Source organism: Ochotona princeps, chromosome 15 (assembly GCF_030435755.1).
Source record: "Ochotona princeps isolate mOchPri1 chromosome 15, mOchPri1.hap1, whole genome shotgun sequence".
Classification (NCBI taxonomy): Eukaryota; Metazoa; Chordata; class Mammalia; order Lagomorpha; family Ochotonidae; genus Ochotona; species Ochotona princeps.
Genome location: NC_080846.1, coordinates 7,662,171 through 7,688,123, shown reverse-complemented (window position 1 = coordinate 7,688,123; position 25,953 = coordinate 7,662,171). Strand labels below are relative to the sequence as shown.

Here is a 25,953-nt window from a genome sequence, read left to right as displayed (position 1 = left end):
CCTATGCCACAGCAGAAACACCTGGGCATGGGTTCTTGGCATATAAGAGCACAGTTGTTCCTCTGAGGTAAAGAAGCACTTTGGGAGTTAACCCCTTAAGTGGATGCTGCTGAACCATCAGGCCCAGCTATACCCTTCTGGCCAACAGATGGGCCAGGCCTGTCCACAGCTGCCACCCGGGCCTCTCAGGCACCAGTTGGGCTTGGTCCTCCTGGCACAATCAACCAGAGGGGGAACTGGACACTTCCATAAGCCAGGGAGAGCTGGAGGTGCAGGCGGTCAAGGGCAGCTGAGCTCTTACTGGCTTCTCGATGAGGTCAATGCAGGGCTGCAGGTCGAGGCCGAAGTCGATAAAGTTCCACTCGATACCCTCGCGCTGGTACTCCTCTTGCTCCAGGATGAACATGGTGTGGTTGAAGAGCTGCTGCAGCTTCTCGTTGGTGTAGTTGATGCACAGCTGCTCGAAGGAATTCAGCTGCGGGAGGGGAATAGTGTCAGCAGGACAGCCACCTCTGCCACGTGCCCAGTGGCCCTCGGGGGGAGCATGGTGCGGGGAAGGGACTCCTGGCACTGCCACACTGCTGCCATAGGCTTCTATCCCTCGGCCAGCTTTCTGCTATCAGCCCTCATTCAGGCGGGCCTGTGGGCCTCTCTAGCAATCTGGAGGAGCTCTTTTCAGAAACATGTTTCAAAATGCAGGTGCTCCCAGTCATCAAAATCCCATGACACAGGGACAGGCTGTGCTCCTGTATTAACAAGCACCAGCCAGTCACGGGCTTAGGAACGCTCAAGCTCCGAGGGAGAGGTGAATACAGACGACACAACTAGGACTCTGCAACCACTGGACAGTGGCACAGACCAGCACTGGTGTAGTCTGTCCAAAGCACAATTGCAGAGGAAAATGCAAGACTTCACTAAAAGGTTAGCGAAAAATAAAGATGAAATGCTTCCCTTCCAAGTTCATGGCTGCTTTGAAACCTACTGTGGTAAAGCACCTACTATAACAGCTGTTCCTCCCATCAGACCTCAGTTCCAAAGGTCTGAAGCTGTTTGCTGTGGAGAGGTCAGACATACTGGAGAGCCTCCATGGCTCCAACCCCCAGCCGCAGCCTTTGCAGCTGGCAACGGGCACTCTTGTAGGTTACACCCAACTGATGCTGCCAGGCAAAGGATGTGGCCACCTGGGGCCAGGGGAAGGGGCACACCTAACCCAGGAAGCGGTGCCGTAGGTCCCCAGGGGCAAAGCTCACATCAAAGATCTCGAAGCCAGCGATGTCCAGGATCCCGATGAAGGAGGCGCCCTGGCGCTTGGTCTTGTCCAGAGCTTTGTTGATGCGCAGCACCAGCCAGCGGAACATGCGCTCGTAGGTGGCCTTGGCCAAGGCCTCGATGGCAAAGTCAGCCTGGGCCGCACAAAGACAGTGGGCGGGGGAAGAGGGGAGGCATGTCAGACACCAGCACTCCCAGAAATCCTGCTACCAAGTCGCTTCACTTCTGGGACCCACTCCAGAGAAGACAGGCCTCAAGGTGGGAAACAGACTCAGGGCTCACATACGACTCTGATCCCTGCTGACATTTATAACGATGGAAAGCTGAAACAACAGAAGGATCCAACCACACAGGCACAGGCAAAGGAGCAATTGGCAGAGACACCTTTAAAATAATCAGGGGGCACGGGAAAGCATTTACAGAAAGAGCGAGAAGCGGTCTGAGGGTCCCTACAAAAGGATGCAGCTGGTGTGAGTTCACTAAGATGAAGGACGACTCCTAATCAGAGCCGAATACATGAAGGGCAGGCACAGGGCAAGGGGCTCTTTCCAGTGTTTGAGAAGTTCCAGAGTAAAAAGCCAGAACCATAGTGAATTCAAAACAAAACAAGCCTGCCAGGAAACAGCTGCCCAAAATCCTCCTCACTGGGCAGAACAAGGGTGATCTTTTTCTTCTGCTCTCAATTTTCCTGTATTCTTTCACTATTTTTGTGATGAAAAACACCAAAGGCTCCTCCTTGGCTGGGAGGGAAATAAAGAGTGGGCAGTGATGACACACACTCTCTTTGGACACCTGGTACAACAGCCCCACCCAGAAGCATGGCAGCTGTCAGCCTCAGGGTGATGGATGCAGAATGGAACAACTGGCACGAACCTCCAAGTACTTCCAAGAGATGGCACTGGCGCCCTAAAACCCCGCTGGCAGTGCCGTGACTGAAACTAGGAGCCCCCGCAGGAAGGGAGAGCAGTCTATCCCGGGAATTTTGGCTCCACACTGGCATGGCACAAGTGAGGAACTCCTGTCCATCTCTTGTCACACACAGCAAGGCAGCAGGTGGTGGGCAGACAGCTGCCTGGCACGGCCCTGGAGGATGACAGATGTCGCCACCCTGGCACCCGACGGGGTTGTGCTACGGGAATGTCAACTTCTCGCTAATGCCTGAGAGGATGTGCTTACGTCTGCCACAACCCATCAGCCTAACAGATGCTGACAGGATATGCAGAGGTATGGGGCACATGAGGATGGCACCTCCGAGTCTGAGGGCAGTGGGCACATCCCTCAGCTTCTCTGGGGCAGCCTTCCTTGCACTGGAAATGGCTAATGCCTCCTTCTCTGGAGTGCTCCATGGAGTAAGCAATGCACACAGAAATGCCTGCAGGGGCAGAGCCCATGGCACAGTGGGAGACAGAAAGAAAAGGGACAAGAAAGACAAGCACGTCTACCACCACTGCCGACGGCCTAGGGCAGCCCCAAACAGCCCCTTGGTAGCCTGGCACCCCAGGGCACGCACCTGCTCTTTCGTCTGTGCCTTCTGGACATAATCCCGGCCCACCTTGATGCGCGGGGTGAGGATTCCTCTGGTGAAGTCGGTCACATTGATGCCCAGGAGGTGGGACACTTTTTGGGCAGCTACATTTTTCAGAGAGTAAGGAGGGGGCAGAGTTTTAATTAGACCCATGGGACTATTCCCTTCCCCCAGGAGAACAGGTGCAGAGAGGAATGCGGGGCAAGCTGAGGGTGCTTCATTGGGACAACTGGCTTCTGAACAGGCCTCAGGTCACAGTGCCCCAGACAGGCAGTAGGGTGTTCTGCCCTTGTCCCTCAGCCATGCCCTAGGAGTTATGGGGGTCTCTGTTCCCCAGCAGGGCCGACAGGAGGCAGGCCTCTTTGGGCATCAGAGAAACAGGCCTGCTCCTGGTCCCAGAGGAGTCTCTCTGACCATCCACACACACAGAGGTGTTAAATATTTTATACTCTGAGAAGCGCAGAGTAAAGCTGAATAATTTAAATGTATTTGCTGTGACCTAAGAGATAACAGTTGTGGCTGACATGATGGTATAGTATGCTAATTCTCCACCTATGGTACTGGCATCCCAGTTCTAGTCCTGCCTGCTTTACTTCCCATCCAGCTCCCTGCCTGTGGCCTGGGAAAGCAGTAGAGAACAGCCCAAAGCCTTGGGACCTACACCCATGTGAGAGACTCAGAAAGAGCTCCTGGCTCTTGGCTTCAGACTGGCTTAGCTCTGGCTGGTCTGGGGAGTGAACCAGTGGGTGAGATTTCTTTCTCTTTGTCTCTCCTTCTCTAACCCTGCCTTTCAAATAAAAATAAAATAAATCTTTTAAAAAAGCCAATGGTGTAGTGGCTGAGTCAGGTGCACTCAGGCCATGATATCACAATCCTGATAGGGTCACAAGCAAGGCTTGTATTACGGTGGCGCCCTAGCAGAACCCACTGCGTTACTAACCGAAAGGTCCTGGAACAACCTGGGGGAGTCTTGGTCTACACGAGTTTTTCTACCTCATTCTGATGCTTATTCTGAGTGAAAAGCAGGGCAGTTCTCATGCGTACTGTACACTTGTACAGAAACTTCAGATTAACACACACACAGCCATAAACAAACCAAACACTTCCCACCAAAAAAAAAAAAAAAAAAAAGAAAAAGAAAAAGAGAGAGAGAGAGCTATGCGTGGAATTTCTGCCAGGTGTTTCCTTCTGAGCGAATCCCTACCCACGGTCCCCATGGCACCCCTGGGCTCAGGTGAGGGGTCCATGGTATACCTGTGTTGTCCGGCATGGACGCCTGGTCGGTGTTACGCTCCTTCTTGAAAACGATGTTGCCAAGCTGCAGGACCCCGGAGATGACCCGCAGCAAGCCTTAGGAAGCAAGAGGAGGTGGCTCAGGGGCGGGCCAAGGCGTAAAAACCCCAACCCCGAGTGCTCACTCACCCAGGGAACCTGAGCAAGGCCAGCCCCTCTCCACCATCCCCTCCGAAAGACCTCAGCTTAGACAAGTACAACTGATCCTCCCAACACTTCCAAGCCTGGACAAAGAGGCCCGCTGCCTGCTTGGCTAAATAAAGTTCTACTAGAACACAGCCATGCCATCCGTTTACATCATGTTTGTGGCTGAGCAATGATGCTACCGCTTGCTCCACTTCCCCAGGACCAGCACTCTGCCCCACAGCAGGCATGGGTATGTTCCCTCACCCCACATTTCGATGATAAACATCCCTGGCAGGCCAAGGACACAGATCCTCTCTCATCTCCATCCAGAGCTCCGAGGGGGTGGAGCACACTCCACTCTGCTCTGCTCTGCACCCACATACACAGCCCCTCCTCAGCCTCCTGTACACTCTGCTGAGACCCCACACAAACAGGCCGCTGCAGCAAATGGCTAGCGCTGTAGGAGCAAACCCAGGCCCAGACCAGCCAGCTCTCATACGATGCTCCCGTGTGGGGCTCCAGCAACTGACAAGCAAGCCAGGAGCTCACATCCGACGCATCACGTTCCCACATCCTCAACGGCTTGCTCTGTCCTGCTGCCCAGGGTATCAGGACCAGTTTTCCCTTCCACTCTCGCCCCAGGGCCAGCCTGTACCCATCTGTTCCTCCTCCGGGATGCCCATAATCCTCATGGCCTCCATGGTCTCCTGGAACATGTCTTTGTCCTGCTGCCCAGGGATGGTGACGTGCCCATTGGAAAGGAAGCGGTACTTGTTGTAGGGTTCCAACAGAAGGTCAGCTGCAAGACAGGGAGGAAAAGGGGGGTGTCAGTGAGGCTCCTGCAGACCCCAGGAAAGCAACCACGCTGGCTGCCCTTGGTGGGGTGGCTGACATCCACGGGCACAGGAGGGGATCAGGGCCCCACAGTGCGGGTCTACACAAATGACAAGACCTGGTTGATCCCCACGGGGTTGGAAACAGAAGAGAGCCAGCCCTTAGGACAGTGTAGAAAGCCAGAGCCACTCATTTCTCCTCCCTAGAACAAAAGCTTTCATCGCACAAATGCATCTGTGGCCCGTCCACGGCAGGAGCCGAGTGCGGGCAGGAGTGCCAGGCTGTGCATGGCTCACTCACTCTTCAGGTGCTCCCCGGCCCCGGACAGGAGGTAGTAGAAGATGTGGAAGGTCCGTTCTTCCTTGGCTTGACGGATAGCACGGGACTTCTCCAAGAGATCTGGGACAGCGTCAAGGAAACTCTTCAGTTTCCTCCTAGTCTCCCTCAAAAGAAACTGAATTCAGACAAAATAGTAAAAGCAAGACAAAGCAAGCTGCCTGGGTTCTATCCTTGGGTGGGGATGGGACAGCATGCCACTTGGGAGCCCCTTCTAAGCACGCAAGGACCTCACTCTTGCAAGCAAAGGCAGTGACATCACTGCAAGAAAGGATGAGGTAGCATGTACCCAGTGACGCCCTCTGCGAGCCACACTGGATGGCTTTGGCTCATCTGAAGTAGAACTTGGTCCTGAGCTCATTCCAGGGTCTTCCCAACCTCAAGCAGCAGGTGGAATGGGAGGCCTATAAAGGGACAAGGACTGGAATTGGGGAGCAGCTGCTTCTTTCTCACCAGCTCCCTGCCAGACCTGGAACCCTTCCTGCAGCAAACCACAAGGATACAAGTCTCGATGTTGGCACCCACAATGTAGCCGTTGACATCAAAGTTGATGCGAATGAACTTGCCCTAAGGAGGGAGAGAGGAAGGTCAGAGGCCCCTGCCTTACACAGCAGGGAATAAAGCCAATAGCCAGACCCGCTTGCCCAGCTCTGGCCCCAGGTGGAAGAGAAAGTCTAGATACTATGTGTGCCTAGCAGCCTGGCCAGGGTTGCTATAACATGCCCCCACTGCCCAGCCATCAGGACTCCAGGCTCCATGGGCCTTCAGACAGGAGCCCCATAACCCAATCTATGTCTAAGCTCCTCCAGGAAAGGGCTGAGGGGAGCCAGCCACCTGGAGTGCACCACACTGCTCAGAGTGTCCCCAAATCCTATCGGTCATGGCAGCGCCCTGTGGGGTATGCTGTGGTGACTGCTGCCTCTTGCTGGCTTTCTTCCACCCTGTACAGGAGGTTCAAGAGGCCACTGACTAGAACCCACTCCAGCCTCCTAAACATAGGTGGCTGGAAGCAAGCAGCCTGAGGTTTACGATCAGATGCTTAGGCTGGGGATCATGTATGCCAAGGCTCTGAATGAGGCTGTCCCCAGAGCCAGGATCCTGCCGCCTGCTACTCACAAAGCGCGAGGAGTTGTCATTCTTGACGGTCTTGGCATTCCCAAAGGCCTCCAGGATAGGGTTGGCCTGCAGCAGCTGCCGTTCCAGCTCGCCCTACAAAGCAACCCAGAGAGTCAGTGCGAGCCAGCCAGGGGCTTGGGCTGCCATGCCTGCTCTGCCCTCAGAGGGCATGGGGGCAGAGCCATGTCTGTGTGCCCGAGAGGCCAGGAACAGATGTTTTGAGATGGGCTCCTACATCCCTCAAGTGCACCTTTCCTGCCAGGCCTCAGGAAACCTTGACTGGTTTGAACTTGCTTCCAGGACTGACCAAGCAGCAGCCCTGAGAGGGAAAGAGGAGGCAGGAAGCTCCCTGAGCTCCGGGAACCTGGTGCCAGAGACCCATTCCCGTCCCTGGAAGACCACAGCTGAGAACAGCATGTCAACCAAGATCAGACTCGTGGCAGTGGAGACAGGGGCTGCAGCCCAGGCACACTGCCACACAGGACAGGGAAAGGGCGGTCAGAGCCATCAGACACCATCTCCCTCGCGGCACCCTGTGCTGCCTGCCCCAAGGCGGCCATCTGACCAGGGTGTCAGCAAGGCCCACTCTGGGTGCCAAGCCATCAACAAATCCTCCTTGTGGACCTGGGTCCTTCACTGCTGACTGGACATGTCACTACATCACTTTCCCCCTGGATCCTTATAACACACAGGTCGGTGTGACACAGAATCCCATTTCACAGAAGAGCAAGCCACGGTCATCCAGCTACCAACCAGCAAGCAGGTGTCAAAAGCAAGACTTCTGCTTGGCCCAACACCCACCACCGCAGCCGCATGGGGCAGCACCAGCAGCTGAGGTGGGTGGAGTCAACATCGCAAACAGCTGGCACCCTTCTCAGTAGGGCAGGCACTACCCATGCCTAGACGGGGAGAATGCGGGCTCATTCACCTCAACTCCTGGGCAGTCTCTGGGGGACAGAACCTCACCCACGACCAGCTGGGGTTCTGCATTTAAAGGCAAGGCTGTGGCCCGGCGCGGTAGCCTAGCAGCTAAAGTCCTTGCCTTGAATGCACCGAGATTCCATAAGGGCACCAGTTCTAATCCCGGCGGCTCTGCTTCCCATCCAGCTCCCTGCCTGTGGCCTGGGAAAGCAGTCAAGGACAGCACAAAGCCTTGGGCCCCTGCACCCAGATGGGAGACCCAGAGACGCTCCTGGCTCCTGGCTTTGGATTGGCTCAGTTCTGGCTGTTGCAGCTACTCGAGGAGTAAATCAGCGGACGAAAGATCTTCCTCTCTGTCTCCTCCTCTCTGTATATCTCACTTTCCAATAAAAATAATAAATCTTTAAAAATTAAATAAAAATGAAAATAAAAGCAAGGCCAGAGTCAAGCTAGGAAAGGGGACATTCACAGGAGTAGAAGGTTCCAGGAGAGTTTGGACCCCTGCCTGCCTGCACAGCCACTGCTGACGGGACCTGTCTGACAGCTCTGATGGTACTCTGGCCCGGCCGAGCAGCCTGGAGGCCACCAGAGACTAGAGCAGGCTGGACAGCCTCCGTTACAGCAACCCTTAGCCGGGCTCTGCTCAAACAGTGGTGGAGCACACAGGCAGGTGAAGGGGGTCCTCAGGTACCGGGCCAAGGGTCAGCAAGTCCCCACCATATGGCAGTTGTCAAAACCACACAGCAAATTCTCACGTGTCTTCGGCAGTAACTGGACGCCAGGCTCTTGGCCACAAGTTGTAGGCGAGTCTGGGCAGTCAGGCAGAACAGCCCAGAGCTAGATTTGGACGGCAGTGGCTCCCCCACCCACTGATGCGCGCCTGTCCAAGCACAGACCAGGCGGCCACTCCCATTCCCACAGACAGAAGGGAGCATGGCTCCCAACAGAGCCGTGCCTGCCCTGGCTCAGACACAAAGCCAAGATCCCTGTGTCTGGAACCACAGCTGCTGCCATGGAAAGCAGGACCCCAGGCCAACTCGGGGGCATACTCCAGAGCTGAATGCCCTGCTGCCAATAGTGCAGGCTGACACACAGGTGTCTCTCTGTTAACCTCTAATTAGTTGACAAAGCTTTGCAGTGAAACTTGCAGAGGAAGAGGAGGCACATGAGGAAGCACATTTGCACCTGCTCCTAAGGTTCAGAGTTACCCATCCAGTGTCCAACACCTTCCCTGTGTGACACCTCTGCTCCAACCGGGCATAAATCACAGAAGCGGTGTCCAGCGTCACCCTCAGACTACAGAAGTCCACCTGGCCAGTCCCTTCACCCATGACCTGCATTGCCAGCTGCAACCTTGACGGAAGGAAGCCTGGCCTCTCCACAGCAAATGATGCTAAGAAAATCCTGTCTGGTGGTCCCAGGGTGGGTAGGCCACATGACCACAGGGAGTGAAAGGAGAAAGGTTTCAGATGAAAAGTCTGGCCAACCAAATTCAAGGGAATGTCAGGCTCCGGCTGCATGTGGAAAATCACAGCACAGCTTCAAACAAGGAGATCAACCAAACTGGCCGATGGCTTCTCATCCCGAGGCCCTGGCCGTGACTGAAAGCCAGAGGCACCGAGTCCATCACTGGAGCTGGATACAGAGCCTGGGACCCGGGTGGGCCCCCGGAGCCCACCCCACACCACGCTGCCATACCTCCATGCCACTGGTGCCGAGAACCAGCGCCTTACTTTCCTTAGCTCCAGTCTCAGGGCACGTGGGTCCACCTCCCTGCCCTCCAACTGAAGTCCTCCCTTCTGCCCTCAAGGACAGGGATTCCAGTGGCACCCTCCCGGGAACCAGGCATATACTAGGCGCTTAAGAAATCATTGAAGTCCATTGCAACTTCAGAAACAGAAAACCACAGCTAGACAAAGCTCCCAAAAACTCAACCTCGCAGCTCTGCTTTTAAAATAGGCCTCCCGGGGCTCGGCGGCGTGACCTGGTGGCTAAGGTCCTCGCCTTGATCCCATATGGCCGCTGGTTCTGATCCCGGCAGCTCCACTTCCTCTCTGTCTCTCCTCCTCTCAGTATATCTGACTTTGTAATAAAGATAAAATAAATCTTTAAAAAAAAATAGGCCTCCTGAAAGAATGGAAAATGAGAAGTAGGGAGGGAGGGAGGAAAAAGAAAAAGAGACAGAAATTTTATTCGTTTCTAAATATAACTCCTGCCGCCCAATGGAAAGTCTCGAGAAGCTTGGCACCGGAAGTTGCTGTTGGAGGAGTTCCAGGAGACCGTAGGCAGGGGGGACATTGTGCAGGACATACCCCAGATCCACATGCAGAGATACACACCCCACTTACTTACAAACGCTGCACACACCACGCCAGGAAGGTGGGGTCCCCGAGAGAGGCAGAGCTCCGCCCATGGAGGCCTCAGGGGACACCCCCCGGCATTTAGATTTCATTGGGGAGTTTAAGAGTATATGCTTGAGAGAGAGAGAAAGAGAGAATCCCACAGTCATGCTTGAGGCTGAGGCCCCAACCTCTAGGAAATTCCAGCGTGGAACCTGCCCAGCACTACTTCTGACCAGCCCAGTGGTGGCAGGTGACACAGCCGGCCGTCTACATCTAGAGCTCTGGGAGAGAGGGTGCCCCTCCCATGGTGCCGAGGCAAGGGTCCTCCCGAGAGCATGGCAGCTCCAGGGTGCCAGAGGGCATCTGGGCCTGACTGCACTGTGTGAGAACAGGCAGCTGCCGGGCCCTGTCCTCATCCTGCAGGAGCTGTCGGCTGAGTGCACAAGAGGCTACTGTGCGTCACCCCCATCCCCTCCACGCCACACAAGTCAGTGAGCTGAGCCTACAAGAAGAGTTCTAGCTGCAGAAAGTGACAATGGTGTAGAGTGAGAAGCTGCTTGAGAAATAAATAAATAACAGAGTTCAAGGGCACACACGGGCAGAACACACATTCCTGGTGCAGGACGTGCAGTAAACGTGCAGCTCACCTAGCCAGGACGCTTCTGAGTTCCATCATAATCCACCAAGAGGGAGAGGGAGAAAAACGCAAGTGAGATGTCTTTTCCAATGGTCCCTTCTCTTTGCAGGGGGGGTTGTCCCCCCAGAGACATTTCAACAGCAGGGAAAGAAACAGGCAATGAAACACACGCCTGCCCAATTCCCCTTGAGCCTCCGCCAATTTGAGAACCAAGCGATGGAATCTCTCTTCCAGCCACAGAGATGGAGGACACGCAGCAGTGAGCTGCACACGCCCAGTGAGCTGCTATGCAAACCCTGGGAAGGCTCCAGTTTCATGGCAGCTTGGAGAGCTGGGAGGCCAAGGGTGGAGTGGGTTTGCAGCCACCGGGACCACTCCCAAGGCGGCTAAATGGCTGCCTCCACAGAAGCTGGCCAAGTCTCTGCTTCGTTGCCCCCAAAGCTTTCTTAGTTAAACCCAAAGCCACGATGTCTAAGTGCTCTTCCTCTCGTGTCCCACTGTCATTCCAGCAAATGGCCAGGTGGGAGACGAGGCCAGCACTCACCTGGTCCTTCTTGCTCTTGTGTGAGGAGGCCACATGAGCCAGATACTGGATGACTTTCTTGGTGTTTTCTGTCTTGCCAGCTCCAGACTCACCCCTGCCAAGAATCAAGAGAATCTTCCTGAGTCACAGCCAAGTCCATGAGCCCTGTTCCCAACTGCTGCATGCTCCACCCTCTATCCTTCTTCTGTTCTATTGGATGCTCATGAGGGACCCCAGTGCCTACTGGCAGGAAACAGGAAGGCCAAGTACAAGTTAAGTTCTGGAATCCTCACTTGTCCATTTCCTATGGCTTGACAAAGAAGTCAACTTGCATCCACTGCCTGCCCTGGTCACTTGGCAGCCTGCAGATTCACATTTCAGGAATCAGCCCTGAGCAGCCGCAGGCTTGGGGGTCAAAAGCAGTTATGCACGGCCCTCACAAGCTTCCCTTACAGGTAGGTTCTGTTCCATTCATTCATGCGGCAACAGGACTGACCTATCTCCCCGAGCTCAGGTATGAGACGAGAGGCACCAGGGTCAATCTAAACCAAGACAAGGAAAGGCACCATCCAGTGCTCAAAGGAATGGCTGTGCTGGGGGATGCTGAGAGGCCAATCTGTGCCCTGCCACCCCAGCAGGAGGGGACTCTGCCATAAACTTTACCCCCACCTGCCCACACCCATCAGCACTTTGGAAGAAGGCAGACTGAATCTTTGGCCATGAAATCAAGCTCATCTATGCCGTGGGGCCAGAGCACAAAACACACAGCCCTCCATCCTGTCCCCTGAGAAGCAAAGAAGAAGGGCCTTAAGCTGGGGACAGAAGTCATCAGCCTAAGTTTCTACAGGACACGGACATTCTTTCGTTGAGAACAGGTGTACAGCAGCTCCCAGTCCCTCAACACTTACGTGCACAGGATGGACTGGTCCTCTCGGTCTGAAACAAAGATCCTGCATTAAACTCAAGTCAGACACAAAAGTCACCCATTTCCCAGACATGAAGCACAGAGCCTCAATGGCTGCCCCTGCAGGGGACTCTGTAACCCAGCATCCTAGCTGCCTCATGACTTGAGCAGAGGAGGAGTGAACCCCCAGGACAGCTGCTTCTGCCCCCCTAGGGTATCCATCCCCACCTCCAAAACCAAAAGGAATTCTGCTTCCCCACCCGAGACAAAGCCAAGCTACAGAAAGCTCTCTAGAAACTAGTACTCATGCCCCAGTGAGTTTATACTGTTACCTGTTGGAAATAAGGCCTAAATACCACATCCAGTTAGGTAAACAGCAATACTAAGAAACAGCTGACAAGGCCCAGGTTTGCAGCTAGGAGCAAGATGCCATGTCACACATGAAGTTGAAAACCTGGTAGGTGGCACAGCCTTCTCTGAGGCCCAGCCCCTCCCTGGTGATGTGGTATGACAGCACACAGTGTTGGCAACACAAGATAGCCCAGCATGGTGGCATATGCAGGGTGCCCAGGGTCGTCAATCTAGAGGGAGCTCATCAGGATGGTTCCTGACAAGTTTCTGTGACAACCTGTTCTCTCACCCCATATGCCTGGAACACCCAGCATTACCTGGCAGAGTAGGACAGAAATACTCATGGCCCCTCCGTGTGCAGGGGAGACGTGATGCCCCTACGGCAGAAGCTAAGGTGGACAGCAACACAGTGAGGCAATCCGGGGAACCCTGGCCAGTGCTGGGGTTCTACTCTAACCAGGAGCTGAAGTACAAATTCACCTGTTGCCCTTTTTTATTTACCTCCATGAACAGTCCTACACAACCTGAAGTCAGGTTAACCCAAAGCTAATGTGACGTGATGTCTGGGCCAAGGTGCTGAGTGCATGCAGTATTATCTCAAGAAACAGAAATGACACAAATGAATCTGGATAGGACCCTGGGAACAGAAAGGGCTCTACCCGTGGCTGCTGCCTCTCTACTCGGTGAGGGGCAAGTGGCACCTGTACTGTGGCATCTGTACTGGACAGAGGCGTGGCCAGGGGCCACCTGTGAAGAATACATTTTCTGACTCATGGGATGAGGTACTACGATGACTCAAAGCTTTCGGCGTGCAGCCCCAGGACACGGATTTAGCATTCTGCATAGCAGGTGCCGCCTCTGCGAGGTCAACCCATGGTGAGCTCTTTAGCATGTGGGACTGGACACTGACTTCCACCTCTTCTCCCATTTGCTGGTCATCTAGTTATTTGGGAGGGAAAGAGGGAGGCCAGACAGCAAGAAAAAGAACAAGCTTCACAGCCCACACATGCAGCTGCTGCCCAAGCTCCCGGCTGCAACCCTTTTGCTCCCAACACCTCAGGAAATACACCAGTGGGGTTGAGATGCTGCTCACTCAGGCACTGTGCCTAAGGAGGCAACTTTGTTCCCCATGGTCTTACTGCCCAACAAGGAAGAGGTGAGAACTGGGCAGAGCCCCCAAGCAAACAGACAGGAAGTCTGGTGGGCAGAGGAGGCAGGGTCGAAGCCTGGACATGACCACACAACATTCATCAGCTTGATTCCTAACCACAGTGCGGGAATGATAAGAGCTGGAGGAACGCTTTGTCATGGCAGGCCTGACCCTCCCCCAACACAGCTCCCTGTGGTCTGCCCGGCTGTGGGCAAGTTTAGTCAGCACCCCACAAACAGGCAGGAATGTACCTGCGCCTGCTGGCAAGGCGTGTGCAGCAACAGCCTGGCGCTACCATAAAAGGCAATGTTCCCCATCCCTTCCAGAGGAACCGTTTTCCCAGGGCTGTCCAGGCCCAGTCCCTGGGATGGCTGGAATTCCTCTCAAATGTGAGGAGGACTCACAGGCTCCACTGCTCAACAACAGGAAGTAGAGTCCTCCCCCCACCCCACGCATGCAAGCACAGCTGCACAGGGACACATAGTCCCACACGGACATGGACATATATGGGTGTGTGTGCCCAGAAATGCACACACAAAGACCTGTGCACTGGTGCCTGAGAGCATGTATACAGGCACACACCCACAGGTATACAAGTCATGCAGCTGCACACAGGAACAGGTGCGCATACACACACACATGTTCAGAAATTCACGGCACACATATACGCAGAGCCAAACTTATCAGTTACCCCCTGTGCAGCTCACCACCACCACCCCTTCCACTCTGCTGACCGTTCCCCCCAACTGCAGATGTCAAATGGGTCCCCACTGTCAGCACAGCCACAGCAGACCTGTTGGCTGTGCCACAGGCATTCCTTGGGAGTCTTGGAAGCTGTCCTCACCTCTTCACCTCAGGCCCCCACAACTTTACCCCTAATCCACCTGCTCACAGACAGGTGGCCCCTTACATCTGTTCCTCAGTGCAGATGCACAGTGACCTGACCAGAGCAGCTGAGGCAGGCGTTACCATCCTGACAGCAGCCCCTGCCTGGTGTGCCCTTTGCCTGCTCCTGTGCATTCAGTAGGAACCCTCCTTGGTAATCACCGTCAATCTTGCTCAGGGGCCCACCCAATCTGTTCATCTGGGGCCTGAATGGATGGCAGACTTCTCTGAAAAATGTTCTTCCTGCAACACACCGTAGGAGACCCAGGGCCTGGGAGTGCCCCCCAGACCCTCGTCTCCTGCAGCCATGCCAGTGTGAGAGGCGTGGATGTAGGTTATGGGATTCTTGGCAATGAAGTTCCAGTTTAAAAAAAGAAAAAAATCAGAAGTCAATAAATATTGGCAGCAGCCTTTCCTCAGATAAAATCTTTCCAAGTCCCTGAGCAGTGGCTGTGCAAGGTCCCTCAGGCCATAGTTGGACACCAACGGGCCACTTTTCCATTGGGAAAGCTATGGTAAGCAGGCCACCTGCGGGGGGTGGAGCCCTGAGACCCGTACCCTGAATCTCCTCACCCAGGGCCTGCTTCCCTTGACCCTCAGGAATCCAAAGGGGTGCTGTGAGGACAGATGGAAACAGTGTGCCTGAGGCCCACAGTGTGGAGCGGCCCTCAGACATGCTATCTGGGGTGACTCCATGCCCTCTGCAGCTATCCAGACAGCTTCCCAAACCACAAGTATGACTTTCCTAAGTTACATATTCCATGACTGGGCCATTCCCTCCCAGTCTGATTGTAAATGCGACATGCCCAGAGGCTGAGGCCATGTGATGGTCACCTGGTGTGGACAGGTGTTTCCACTGGCCCAGGAGGCCCAGCTCCAGTGGGCGGTGGAGAAGCTGACTCCAAGGATTGCATCCCAGGCAGCCCTCACCAGGTTCAGCCTGGGGTGGGGGCCTGCTGCTCACTTCCTCTGAAAGAGGCACGGCAGCTGAGTCTTGTCCATAAAAGGCCATGAGGCTCACACAGCGGTGACATCAGCCCAACAGGAAACACGGAAGGAAGGGAGCAGGGCCCGGCTCACCAGCAGCCACTGTCGCCACTGACTCATAGACAAGGCCTTCCTGAAGTTCCCTGCAGTGGCAGCTCTCCTGGGGGATACACCAGGGAGTGCCCTGTCCAAGGGATCTTGCCTCCAGGCCCAGCAGGGTTCCTAAGGACTAAGATGTGAATGTGAGACAAGAAAGGAAGAATGAAAGAAAGGAGAGGGCAGCTTGGGCAATGAGCCTGCATGAGGTGGGACTGTTGGGAGGAACCAGCAACTCTAGCCTCATGAATATTCCGCTGCACGCCCTGGGTGTCTCACTGTGTAAGCTGCATAAGCCTGGTGACCCCTGCCTTGCGTCACCCAGGACAGGGAAGTGTGCAGGACTCTGTGCAGGCTTGCAGCCCCAGAGTCAGTTCTCCCAAGACCCTCTTATTAGAGGAGGTCTAGGGGCCAAGGTGCAGAGCATTCTACAACAACATACAGCCCTTAGGCTTCGCATTAGGACATCTCAGAACATCTGGTGCGCCTGGGCCTAGAAATCAAGACACAGAGCCTGACCAAAGTCACATGAGCTAGAATGAGGACCAAGGCTCCTGCCACCCCATTCTTTCCCAAACTCCCCTCCCTGGGAGTCCCTACAGGCCAAGCACAGCTACCACCACAGCCCTTCCCTTCCCTGCCCCACTGCCATCCCAATTCACAGTTTGGATAACAAGCTGTAGGAAAGCAAATAAGAGGTGAGAAAAAGCAGGCACAAATTACTGCTTGTTAGTGGCAGAGACTGCAGGCGGCTGCTGCCTCAGAGCCTTCCGGAGGCCTGCCTGTCTAGCAGTCAGTCAATAAAGCAGGAAGCCTTAGTCGGGGTTCCCAAGCACACAGCTGTGTATCATTCAGTATGCCCAGGTAGGCAGGCCAGGCCGAGGGAGCCACTCGCTCAGCAGTAATCCAAGCCAGGGACTCGGCCCAACACTTCCACCCACAGTCCCTGCGCTGCTCAGCAGGACCTTAGCTAGAACCTACCAAGGGGACCCCAAGTCCCCGGCTGCAGGACACAAAGAACAGGTGGTCCTTGCACAACAGGCACCCTGAGTAACAAGAACCAAGCCCAAGGGACTGCTTTTAATGTTCATGATGTCTGAGAGTAAATAAGGCCTCAACCAACCCTCCTCTTGGCCAAAACGTACCCATAGAACACAGGCAAGCTCCAGGGCACTGCGGCAAGTTTGTCAGATTGAAGGGAAACTCAAAAGAGCAGCCATGGTGCCAACCTCCCACAGCAAGTGCCACAGGATACTTGCTGGCCAACCCTTCCCTGCTCCTCCCCAAACTACCCTGGAAAAGGAAAGTCCGTCTTGGATGAAAGGAAACAGTCACAGGTCACAGATTTACAAATGCTGAACTCTCAGGGATCAAGTGAAGAAAGGATACAGAACACACAGGGCACAAAATGGCCACAGCCAAGCAGTGCCCAGGCACTAAAAGCCACATCTTGGAGCACAACCAGCCCCTCAAAGGTGACAACTGGCTTTGTGACGCTGCCCAGATAAGCTGGCCTGAGCACCAAGGCAAAGAGAGGAGCAGTAAGCCACGCACAAATTATGCAGCCTGAGGAATCCTGCAGCCCGATGGGTCTTGGAGAAGGAAGGGGCTGCCAGTCATAGGAAGCGTGCTGGCACCTATAAGGCCAGAACCTGGTCCTGGAGCCTGGCTTGCATCCCTGTTCAATCTGCCAGAGCAGCTCAGGCTGGACAGGTGCGGCTCTGAATTAAGAGTCCCCGAGGACCCGCCAGCTCAGTGCATCTTCCTGGGAGACATCCTGTAGCCCCGAGAACTGGCTCCAAAGGCTGACCCATGGCCAACAGTCCTGGTCAGGAATGAAGGAATGGCAGGGAAGCCCTCACGGGGTGCTGACTTTACAGCCTGTGGAATGACAGCTGGCCAGTCTCACTTTTATTTCAGGAGATTATTTCTTGCTTAGTGCCAGAAATAAGGCAGGGAAAGGCAAGCAACTCTTCTTCACTCCCAATATACCACTGCTGAGCCCGGACATAGTGAGCTTCGTCCTGCTGCAACCTCAGAACCTTAGAGAACAGGAAAAACAGGTTGAGAAGCAGACAAAAATAAGTAAACAAATAAACAAAGGGGAAGGGGGGTGCAGTGCAAAAAGATGGTTGAACCGGCTGAAGGGGAGAAGGTAGGGAGGGGCGTGGCAGCACAAAAAACACTGGGCCAAGTTTTCAGGAGCCTGCAAGCTGCAGCTTCCAGGCAGACACTTCTTTCTGAACTTGGTGCAGAGGATCTGTTGTGACTCAAAACACCTGAAGCTGAATTTGGCAAGAGATACTGTTAACCACAGAAACTTTTCTTGCAGAAAGAATTATTTCTCAAAACGAGACTGACAGGCCTGACACATCCTGAGCAAGCAGCCTCCCTCCAAGGCCAGACTTCCTGCCCAAGGTCCAGTGGCCCAGGGCCTGGGTGTGGCTGCCCACCCCTGCCCCACCTAGCAGCTGCCAGCAGTGAGCACAGGTGGGCAGCTCTGGGCCGGAGAGAAGCCCCCCACCCCTGCCGAGCCGCGAGCTCACCCCTGAAGCACCAGCAGGGCCGGATGACACAAGCGCCTGTGTGCCTGCCCAGGTGCTCGCTGAGGCCCAGAGACAAGCTGGCTCTCAGAGACGCCACCACCGGGAGAGGCGGGCGTCTCTGAGTGAGCACATCTTGGAAAAGCTGGCCTGGGGGATCTTCACCGAGTGGGAGTACAGACGTCAGGAGTGAGCTGAGGGCTCTGCGAACGGCCAGGACAGCTCAGTCCACAATGCTCACAGGGGCCGGAGTTGTGGCACAGTGGCAAAACCACTGCCGGTGCTGCCAGCATCCCATATCAGGGTGCTGGCTCAAGCCTTGGATATTCTGCTTCTGATCTAGTTTCCTGCTAACCTGCCTGGGAAGAGGGCAGACAATGGCCCAAGTAATTGGACATCTGCCACCCACATTGCATTCCTGGCTTCCATCACTTTCTGGCCTTTTGGCTAAGATAAAGTGGAATTTCTGGCTCCTGGCTTTAACCTGACTTAGACCTGCTGTTGCAAGCATCTGAGGAGTAAAGCAGTGAATGGAAGATCTTTCTCTTTTTCTGTTTCTACTCCTTTCAAACAAATCAATCTTATTGAAAAAAAAAATTTAAGTTGTTTTCAAGGTGAGTGTTTGGCATAACAATTAGGACATCACTTGAGATACCAACATTCCAATATCAGAGGACTTGAAAGTTTAATCCCTGGCTTCACTTAAGACCCCAACTTCTTACCACTGTGCACTCTGGGTGGCAGCAGGTAAGGGTTCAAGCACTTGGTCCCTGCTGCCCACAGGGAGACACAGATTGAGTCCCCAGCTCCTAGTTTCAGCCTGACCTAGTCCTGGGCTACTGTGGGAGTTTTGGGAATGAACCAGCAGTTGGGATATTTCTATTTTTTTTTCTTCCAAATAAACTAAAATAAATGTTAAAAATCTGCTTTCAGACACCTAGAGCCAACATTTACACTTGATCTTAGCCAAAATGCCAAGAAGTGATCCTAGAGCCAACTTTTAACAAGCAATCGCTAAAGCACTGGCCTGGCATCATACATCCAGCCTCAAGTTCAATTCTCATCACAGCCCTACCAAGTAATCTTTCTCAGTCCCAAAGGCAGATGCCAAAGGCCGGCTCCATCCGAGTAAGCTACTGGTCGTGCCAGCCCACAGAGGCAGCCTGCTGCCCAGCCCGCTCCAAAGCCAGGCTGCCTTTCCTTGCTATGGAGGCCCAAATAGTGCCTGCTGGCAGCCCACACAAGTGCTTATCCATGTCCTTATCTAAGCCCTGTCCCTACCTCGGCTACCCTCCAGGCTCAGTGGGATGCCTCCCCCTAACCCAGCACTGCACTCAGATCCTCATCATGAACTTGATTCACCTGCCTCTGGTTACTAGATGGCAGGTGATCTTTTGCAGGATCTCTGGCTGGTGCCCAAAGCCCTGCATGCAGCAGGTGCTAGGCTAGCAGAGCGACACAACTGTGAGCAGGCCCAGGGCACGCCCCTCCTTGGTGAGCCTACACTACCTCCCTAGGCACATGGGACACCCAGGACTGGCTCCAGACCTCCCCAGACAGCAGGGCCTTCGTGGGTCGAGGGCTGTCCTTGACTCCTAGCAGCTTGGCCTGGTGTATGTTCAGAATCATGCCATACCTCCGGCAGACAAGAGTGCTTTCCCTTGAGCCTCGTTCCATCACAGCAGCAACGAACAGGATAGGGGCAACACGGAGAGAGGGGCAAGGAGGGCCCCGCCTCCCTGTCTCCCTAGCCCCCCAGCTGCAGAGAAAGAGTGACAGCAGTTTGCATGATGGGGTGTCCGGGCAGGGGGCCTGGAATGGCAATCAGAAGACCCTGGTCTCTGGGGCTGCCTCAGTATTGAATACCCATGGGCCTGTCCGTCCCTCTGCCTGGGAACCTGAAGACCACAGCCATGATAGGGTTCTTTCAAAGCTCTGGCCACTGAGAGGACACACTGCCTGGGCTCAAATACTGAGCACAGCCCAAAGGTCACACCCTCCTGGGGCAGCCTCCATTGGGAAGCAGAAGTAGGGGAGGCAGGGGCCAACACAGAGGAAAGGGTCAAGTAGCTTTCAGGCCTATTTAGGCCTGGAGTGAAAGCAGACCCCTCAACACACACTACCACTCCCCTAGAAATGCTAACAGTTCATTAAAATACCATACAGTCACTGAAAATGAACAAAAGCTGGCACCAACACTAATGAACAGAGACCGGTGCTGCCTACTCTTTCTGGGGAGATGATTGGGCTCAAGTGGAATTGTTCAACTAGCCAGCTCTCTAAGAACACACACATCTCACCCACAGAGGTGATCCTGGAAGGTCCGGCCCCAGAACAAGTCTTCTGACTTGGCTCTCAGCACAGTCTGGCCTGTCACAGTGTGCCCTGCCTTGCACCTGCCCTAGGTCAGTCATATCCTACACCCCTCTTAAAGCCCAGGACTGCTGAGCAGGGGTTCACAACAAGAAGCTCATGCTCTCTCAGCCTCCTGGTCTTGGACACTTCGCAGAACCTTGAGGAACTGGGCACTTCTCAGGCAGGAAGACCCGTTAATGGCAGGGACAACAAACTGACTGAACAGAAAAGCCAAGGTGCTGAGTGTGAGCCCAACCAGCCACCACAACTTTAAAACTCAAGGCTAGGATTAAAACAACAAATCCAGGCACACGAGGCTGCACAGTAACCACTTACTGACAGGTCCCTGCCAGCTTTCCACAGGCTTGCAACCTTCCCTAACCACCTCAGGGACCACACCTCCTCAAACTCTAAAATACCTGATAGCTACCATTGCTGTGTGGGCACGAGGTGTGGGCAGCAACTTGTTGTGTTGTGTCCCTGTGGCCACAGATCTCAGTCTATAATACAGCCATCTCTCACCCGTACTGCCAGGGTCTGTGGTGCCAGGATGAGAACTTAATCTCTCAGCGTTCTGGCACTTTCTAGTTCTGCTCTCCATGGCCTCTTCCAAGGTAACACATGCAGCCACACCCTATCCTGAAACCACAACAGGCAGCATGAATCTATCCTGCATCCCATGCTACAAAAGGGCTTCAGGCAGCCACTACTGACAGATCACAATCAACACTGAGAGTCAAGACCAATCTGCAATGCTTGGTCTAGCAGTTCCCAGCTAGGGACTGTCCTTCCAGCCACTCTGGGAAGCAGTATCTAGGGACATTTTTGGTGTCACACCTGGAAACAGAAGGTACTGTTGGCACCTAATGAGCCCAGGATGCTGCTTAACGGTGTTCAGAAGTCCCAGTTAATAGCCCCAAATGTCACTAAGAAACCCTGGCTCAGTCTGACAGGTTAGTGATATGTAACTGATCATGCAAACTGGGTGCATCTGAAAATCAGAATCAACATCACTGATTACGGAATTGCCATGGGACAACAGGCCTGGGCCAGGGCGTGCAGGCCAACTAGAGCCCTGTGCAGATGAGAGACGCCGGAGGTCCCGGGGAAGTGTCAAAGAGCTCATCTCATAAAAATCTCCCAACAAAGCCACCAACCACCCTAACTTGGCAGAATAAACGCTAATGCGTCACAAGCCACAGCCGGCTCAGGAAGGAACTCTTTGTCTAGTTCTTGTTTAAAGAAAAGGCAGAAAAGGAACCATCTGGCCATGCTTTTTATAAGATCTGAGTGGCAGAGAACAAATCTAGTTCCTCCTCCAAAGCCAGGTAGGCGCCATGCTCCAAGACTTCAATCCCAAGAGAGGCAGGTCTAGCAGCCTGCACACTGCAGGCCCATGGGGAACCATGCACACAGGGCACAAGCCTGACAGCCGCTATTGGAAACCTTCCTTTGCAGTGAACCCCCTTGTCACAAGCAAGGGCAGCTTCTGGGGGCCTGATGTGTTAGAATGGCTTTGCAGGTCAACTGTACAAGAAGGTGGGACTTCTCCACAGCTCAGGAATGTCCTTGGCAGCACTCAGGTGAGCAGAAGACACAGGAGAAACTGCTCGGACTATGGACATGACACACGCACAGATATTAAACATAAAGTCCCAAGATTAAGGTGCCCTCTTCCCTTTCCCCAAAAGGTGCAAACGCCTGCTTGAGTTGGGGCGGCTCCCCAGTGTCCCTGACAAAGGAAAGGTCTGGCTAGCATGTGGCATACTCTTTTTTTTTTTCCTTTTCTAATTATTTCCAACTTTAGGGAGCTTTACGGCCCCTTCCCTGAAGCTTGCTTGCGAAACAAAGATTAGAGGAGCCTCTTGGAGGAGTTCTACAGGTTCTCTGGACGAAGTCTGAAGGCCCAGTGCCAAGGACTCCACCTCCTTGAGCCCTGCTCTCCATCCCTGTGTCACTTAGGTCTGCTGCAAAGCAAAGGCCACTTGTGAGATGGCCGAGCCCACTGACGATCCAAGGGTGGCCATGTGTCTTCCTTCAGTAACTCAGATTTCAGGACTCCAGGGTACTAAACAGTCTGAAGAAAACAGACACATCATCTCAGGAGACCAAGAGCCAGACTCTTCTGGAACTTCCCAGAATGTTCTTCACCAGACTGCTCTACTTAGCATTCTGAACCAGGCTTAGAACTCCAGGGCTGGTTTCCTCAAGGAATTCCGATAGAAGCCAAAAGCCAGGCCACCATCCTACATCATTTATCAAGCTTGACAGTAGAACACCCTGCCCCACAGCACTGTGCATGTGGAGGAAGCCAGCCAGCCATGTGTTGCCATTTTAAACCATCCAGCCAGGGACCAGGTGATAATACAAGAAGATTCATCATCACCACTGCTGAGATGGGCTGCGATGCTTAGAGAAAAAAGAACGCAGATGCAGTAGGACACAAAAATCCACTACATTAAAATAAGACAGGAAACGTGTCTAAAAGCGGGGTTTGATCAGCATAAGCTCTGCCCATACCTAGGAGAGGAAAGTAAATGTGAATGCTTAAGCAGAATAAAGCATGACCAGGCTCCAGTGCAAATCTGGCCCAGATCCTTGCCATACAGGGCTTTGAGCTTCATTTCTGAAAACAGAGTAGGGACTTGCCAGCCTCTACACGCAAAGGGAACAGGTCACAGTGGTTCAGCGCAGAAAGACCTGTCAGAAAGGCAGTGAGTCCCTTATAGCTGGGAAGTTGGATAGGCTGGGCAGGGACCAGTTATGAAGGATGCCACATGCTGCTAGCCAGGGAGCTGTGTGCCACCTCTGAGGCAAAGAGGACCCTGTCAAGATGTGTCATGATTTCCAATTCGGGGGACTGAAACCATTCTAGAAAGATGTTTGCAAGGCAGAAACACAGAGGCAGGGTGCTGCAACATGAACTGTATGTGAATCTTAATGAAGCTGCTTTTGAGAGAGAGAGAGAAGGTTAAGAGCTATTGCAATGGTGCAGGAAAACTGATGTTAAGATTAGACAAAGCCGGGCTCGGCAGCGTGGCCTAGTGGCTAAGGTCCTCGCCTTGATCCCATATGGCTGCTGGTTCTAATCCCAGCAGCTCCACTTCCTCTCTATCTCTCCTCCTCTCAGTATATCTGACTTTAAAATAAAAAAAAAAAAAAAAAAAAAAAAAAAAAGATTAGACAAAGCCGGGGATCTAAAACATAAAAAAAATCTACAAAATGTTGACTGACATGAGGATAAGGGAGACAGCTGATGAGTGACCATGAGCCCAGATCCCCAACTTGGGTGACTGACTGGGAGGAGACACAGGAGGGGGCCGACAGGAGTGAGTGGTTAATGGTGATCAGGTGACAAGCCAAATCCATTTGGCACCATCCACAGGGATCCCTGCAGTATGGGGACCAGCAGGCTGACCAAGACCTCAAGGAGCACCCATACGCATGGGCAGAGGAAGAGCAGGAGTAGACAGAGAAGACGGGCCGGGGGAGCCGCAAGTAAGCGAGATTTTCAAGAGGAGTGGTCAAGATGGCCTAGTGCCAGGAACGGTAAGACAAGAACCCACATGCGGGCCTGGCGCCATGGCCTAGCGGCTAAAGTCCTCGCCTTGAACGCCCCGGGATCCCATATGGGCGCTGTTTCTTATCCCGGCAGCTCCACTTCCCATCCAGCTCCCTGCTTGTGGCCTGGGAAAGCAGTTGAGGATGGCCCAATACTTTAGGACCCTGCACCCGTGTGGGAGACCTGGAGGAGGCTCCTGGTTCCTGGCTCTGGATCGGCACAGAACCGGCCCGTTGCGGCTCACTTGGGGAGTGAATCATCGGACGGAAGATCTTCCTCTCTTTCTCTCCTCGTCTCTGTATATCTGACTTTGTAATAAAAATAAATAAATCTTTAAAAAAGAAAACCCTCGTGCACGTGGTTTAGACACATACACACACACACCCCTTTGTGTGGACAAGTGGCAGAGCTAGATCCTGCGTGAAGGGTGTGGCTGGGAGGGGAGAACAGAGCAGTGAGCATGCAACACTTCCTCCCAGAAGCTTCCCTGTCATGGGACAGAGTAGGGGGCAAGCCAGAGTGGGTGCAGAAGCCAGGACAGACTTCCTGTCAGGTTTTTGAAAATGGGAAAACTGAAGCATGTCTCCAGACCACAAGAGGAAGAAGGAAAACAGAGGCAGAGGGAAACAAGGCAAATGCTCCTGAAAAGAACAGCAAATTGTGTAAACTGGGAAAGATTTTTTTTTAAGATTTTTTTTTTTATTGGAAAATCAAATATAGAGAGAAGGAGAGACAGAGAGGAAGATCTGCCATCCGATGAGTCACTCCCCAAGTGACCTCAATGGCTGAAGCTGCATCGATCTTTGTGAAGCCAATAGTCCAAAGCTTCCTCTGGGATTCCCATGCAGGAGCAGGGTCCCAAGACTTTGGGCCGTCCTCGACTGCTTTCCCAGGCCACAATCAGGGAGCTGGATGGGAAGAGGGGCTGCCGGGATTAGAACTGGCACCCATATAGGATCACGGCACATGCAAGTTGAGGACTTTAGCCACTAGGTTACTGTGCCAAGCCCAGGAAAGTGTTTTAAAAAAAGCTTCCAGAGGGCCCGGTGGCGTGGCCTAGCGGCTAAAGTCCTCGCCTTGAAAGCCCCAGGATCCCATATGGACGCCAGTTCTAATCCAGCAGCTCCACTCCCATCCAGCTCCCTGCTTGTGGCCTGGGAAAGCAGCTGAGGACGGCCCAGTGCATTGGGACACTGCACCCACGTGGAAGACCCGGAAGAGGTTCCAGGTTCCCGGCTTCGGATCGGCACGCATCTGCCCGTTGCGGCTCACTTGGGGAGTGAATCATCGGACGGAAGATCTTCCTCTCTGTCTCTCCTCCTCTCTGTATATCTGGCTGTAATAACATGAATAAATCTTTTAAAAAAAAAAAAGCTTCCAGAATGTTCTATCGACATATAAATATATCCTCTGACTAGTCAGCGGCACTCCTACAAGGACTCAGAGATCTCCATGCACTACCTGATACCGACTGTAACTTGGCACCTGCAAAGGTATCAGAGAGGCTACAGGTGGAGACAGAGCCCTCTTGCTGGTGGGCACTCACCTTGCATCATACTTCTGTAGGCAGTGTCCGTGATGGCATAGATGTGGGGGGGCATCTCATGCCTCTTCTTGCCCTTGTACATCTCCACTATCTCTTCCGAGTAGATGGGCAGGTTCTTGTAGGGGTTGATGACCACACAGAACAGGCCTGAGTAGGTCTAAAAACAAGAGCAGTGAAGAGGAACTGGTTAGGAGGTCTTATTCTCAACAGCGTGATGACTTCAGAGCAAACTACTTGCTGCTCCACAGGTCCCTGAGTGAGCCTGCTAGGAGAGCAACCCCTGGTCTACTGGTGCCTGCTGCAGTTTTGGGGTTTGGGGACAGCATCCTCTCCAGCTGTGGGCATGTATGAGGACAAGTCCAGTGCCATGGTGACGAGGCCAAAGCCCATTGACCAAGCTCAGGTCCCAGGACAGCAGCAGATTTGTTTGTCATGGCTAGAGGAACACAGAGGGAGAAGGGGTCGGCAGCAGCACAGCTACCAGCGGACCCACAAACCACCCCCACCGCAGCGCTCGCAGGCATGCTCAATGTCCAGCCTTTCTAACTGGGCAAACCTCATCATCCTCCTAAACCAACCAAATCATCACTGGGCTGGCATATCATGGACAGCTTCTCTTCCTGGAATCTTTCAGAAACAGCCACGTGAGAGT

The 25,953-nt window shown here is 53.7% G+C and overlaps 1 protein-coding gene across 1 annotated transcript in view; it reads right to left on the bottom strand.

Annotated features, from left to right (window-relative positions):
• Window positions 1–25,953, bottom strand: part of MYH9 (myosin heavy chain 9) — an 85,448-nt gene that overhangs the window by 24,624 nt on the left and 34,871 nt on the right. The window contains exons 3-13 of the mRNA XM_004589547.4: window positions 25,302–25,458; window positions 11,831–11,858; window positions 10,944–11,037; window positions 6,500–6,592; window positions 5,887–5,950; window positions 5,348–5,446; window positions 4,869–5,012; window positions 4,049–4,144; window positions 2,780–2,898; window positions 1,251–1,403; window positions 302–475 (exon numbers count right to left, since the gene is read on the bottom strand). Coding sequence (XP_004589604.2) covers window positions 302–475; window positions 1,251–1,403; window positions 2,780–2,898; window positions 4,049–4,144; window positions 4,869–5,012; window positions 5,348–5,446; window positions 5,887–5,950; window positions 6,500–6,592; window positions 10,944–11,037; window positions 11,831–11,858; window positions 25,302–25,458 — 1,221 coding nt within the window. The remainder of the gene's footprint in view (window positions 1–301; window positions 476–1,250; window positions 1,404–2,779; window positions 2,899–4,048; window positions 4,145–4,868; window positions 5,013–5,347; window positions 5,447–5,886; window positions 5,951–6,499; window positions 6,593–10,943; window positions 11,038–11,830; window positions 11,859–25,301; window positions 25,459–25,953) is intronic.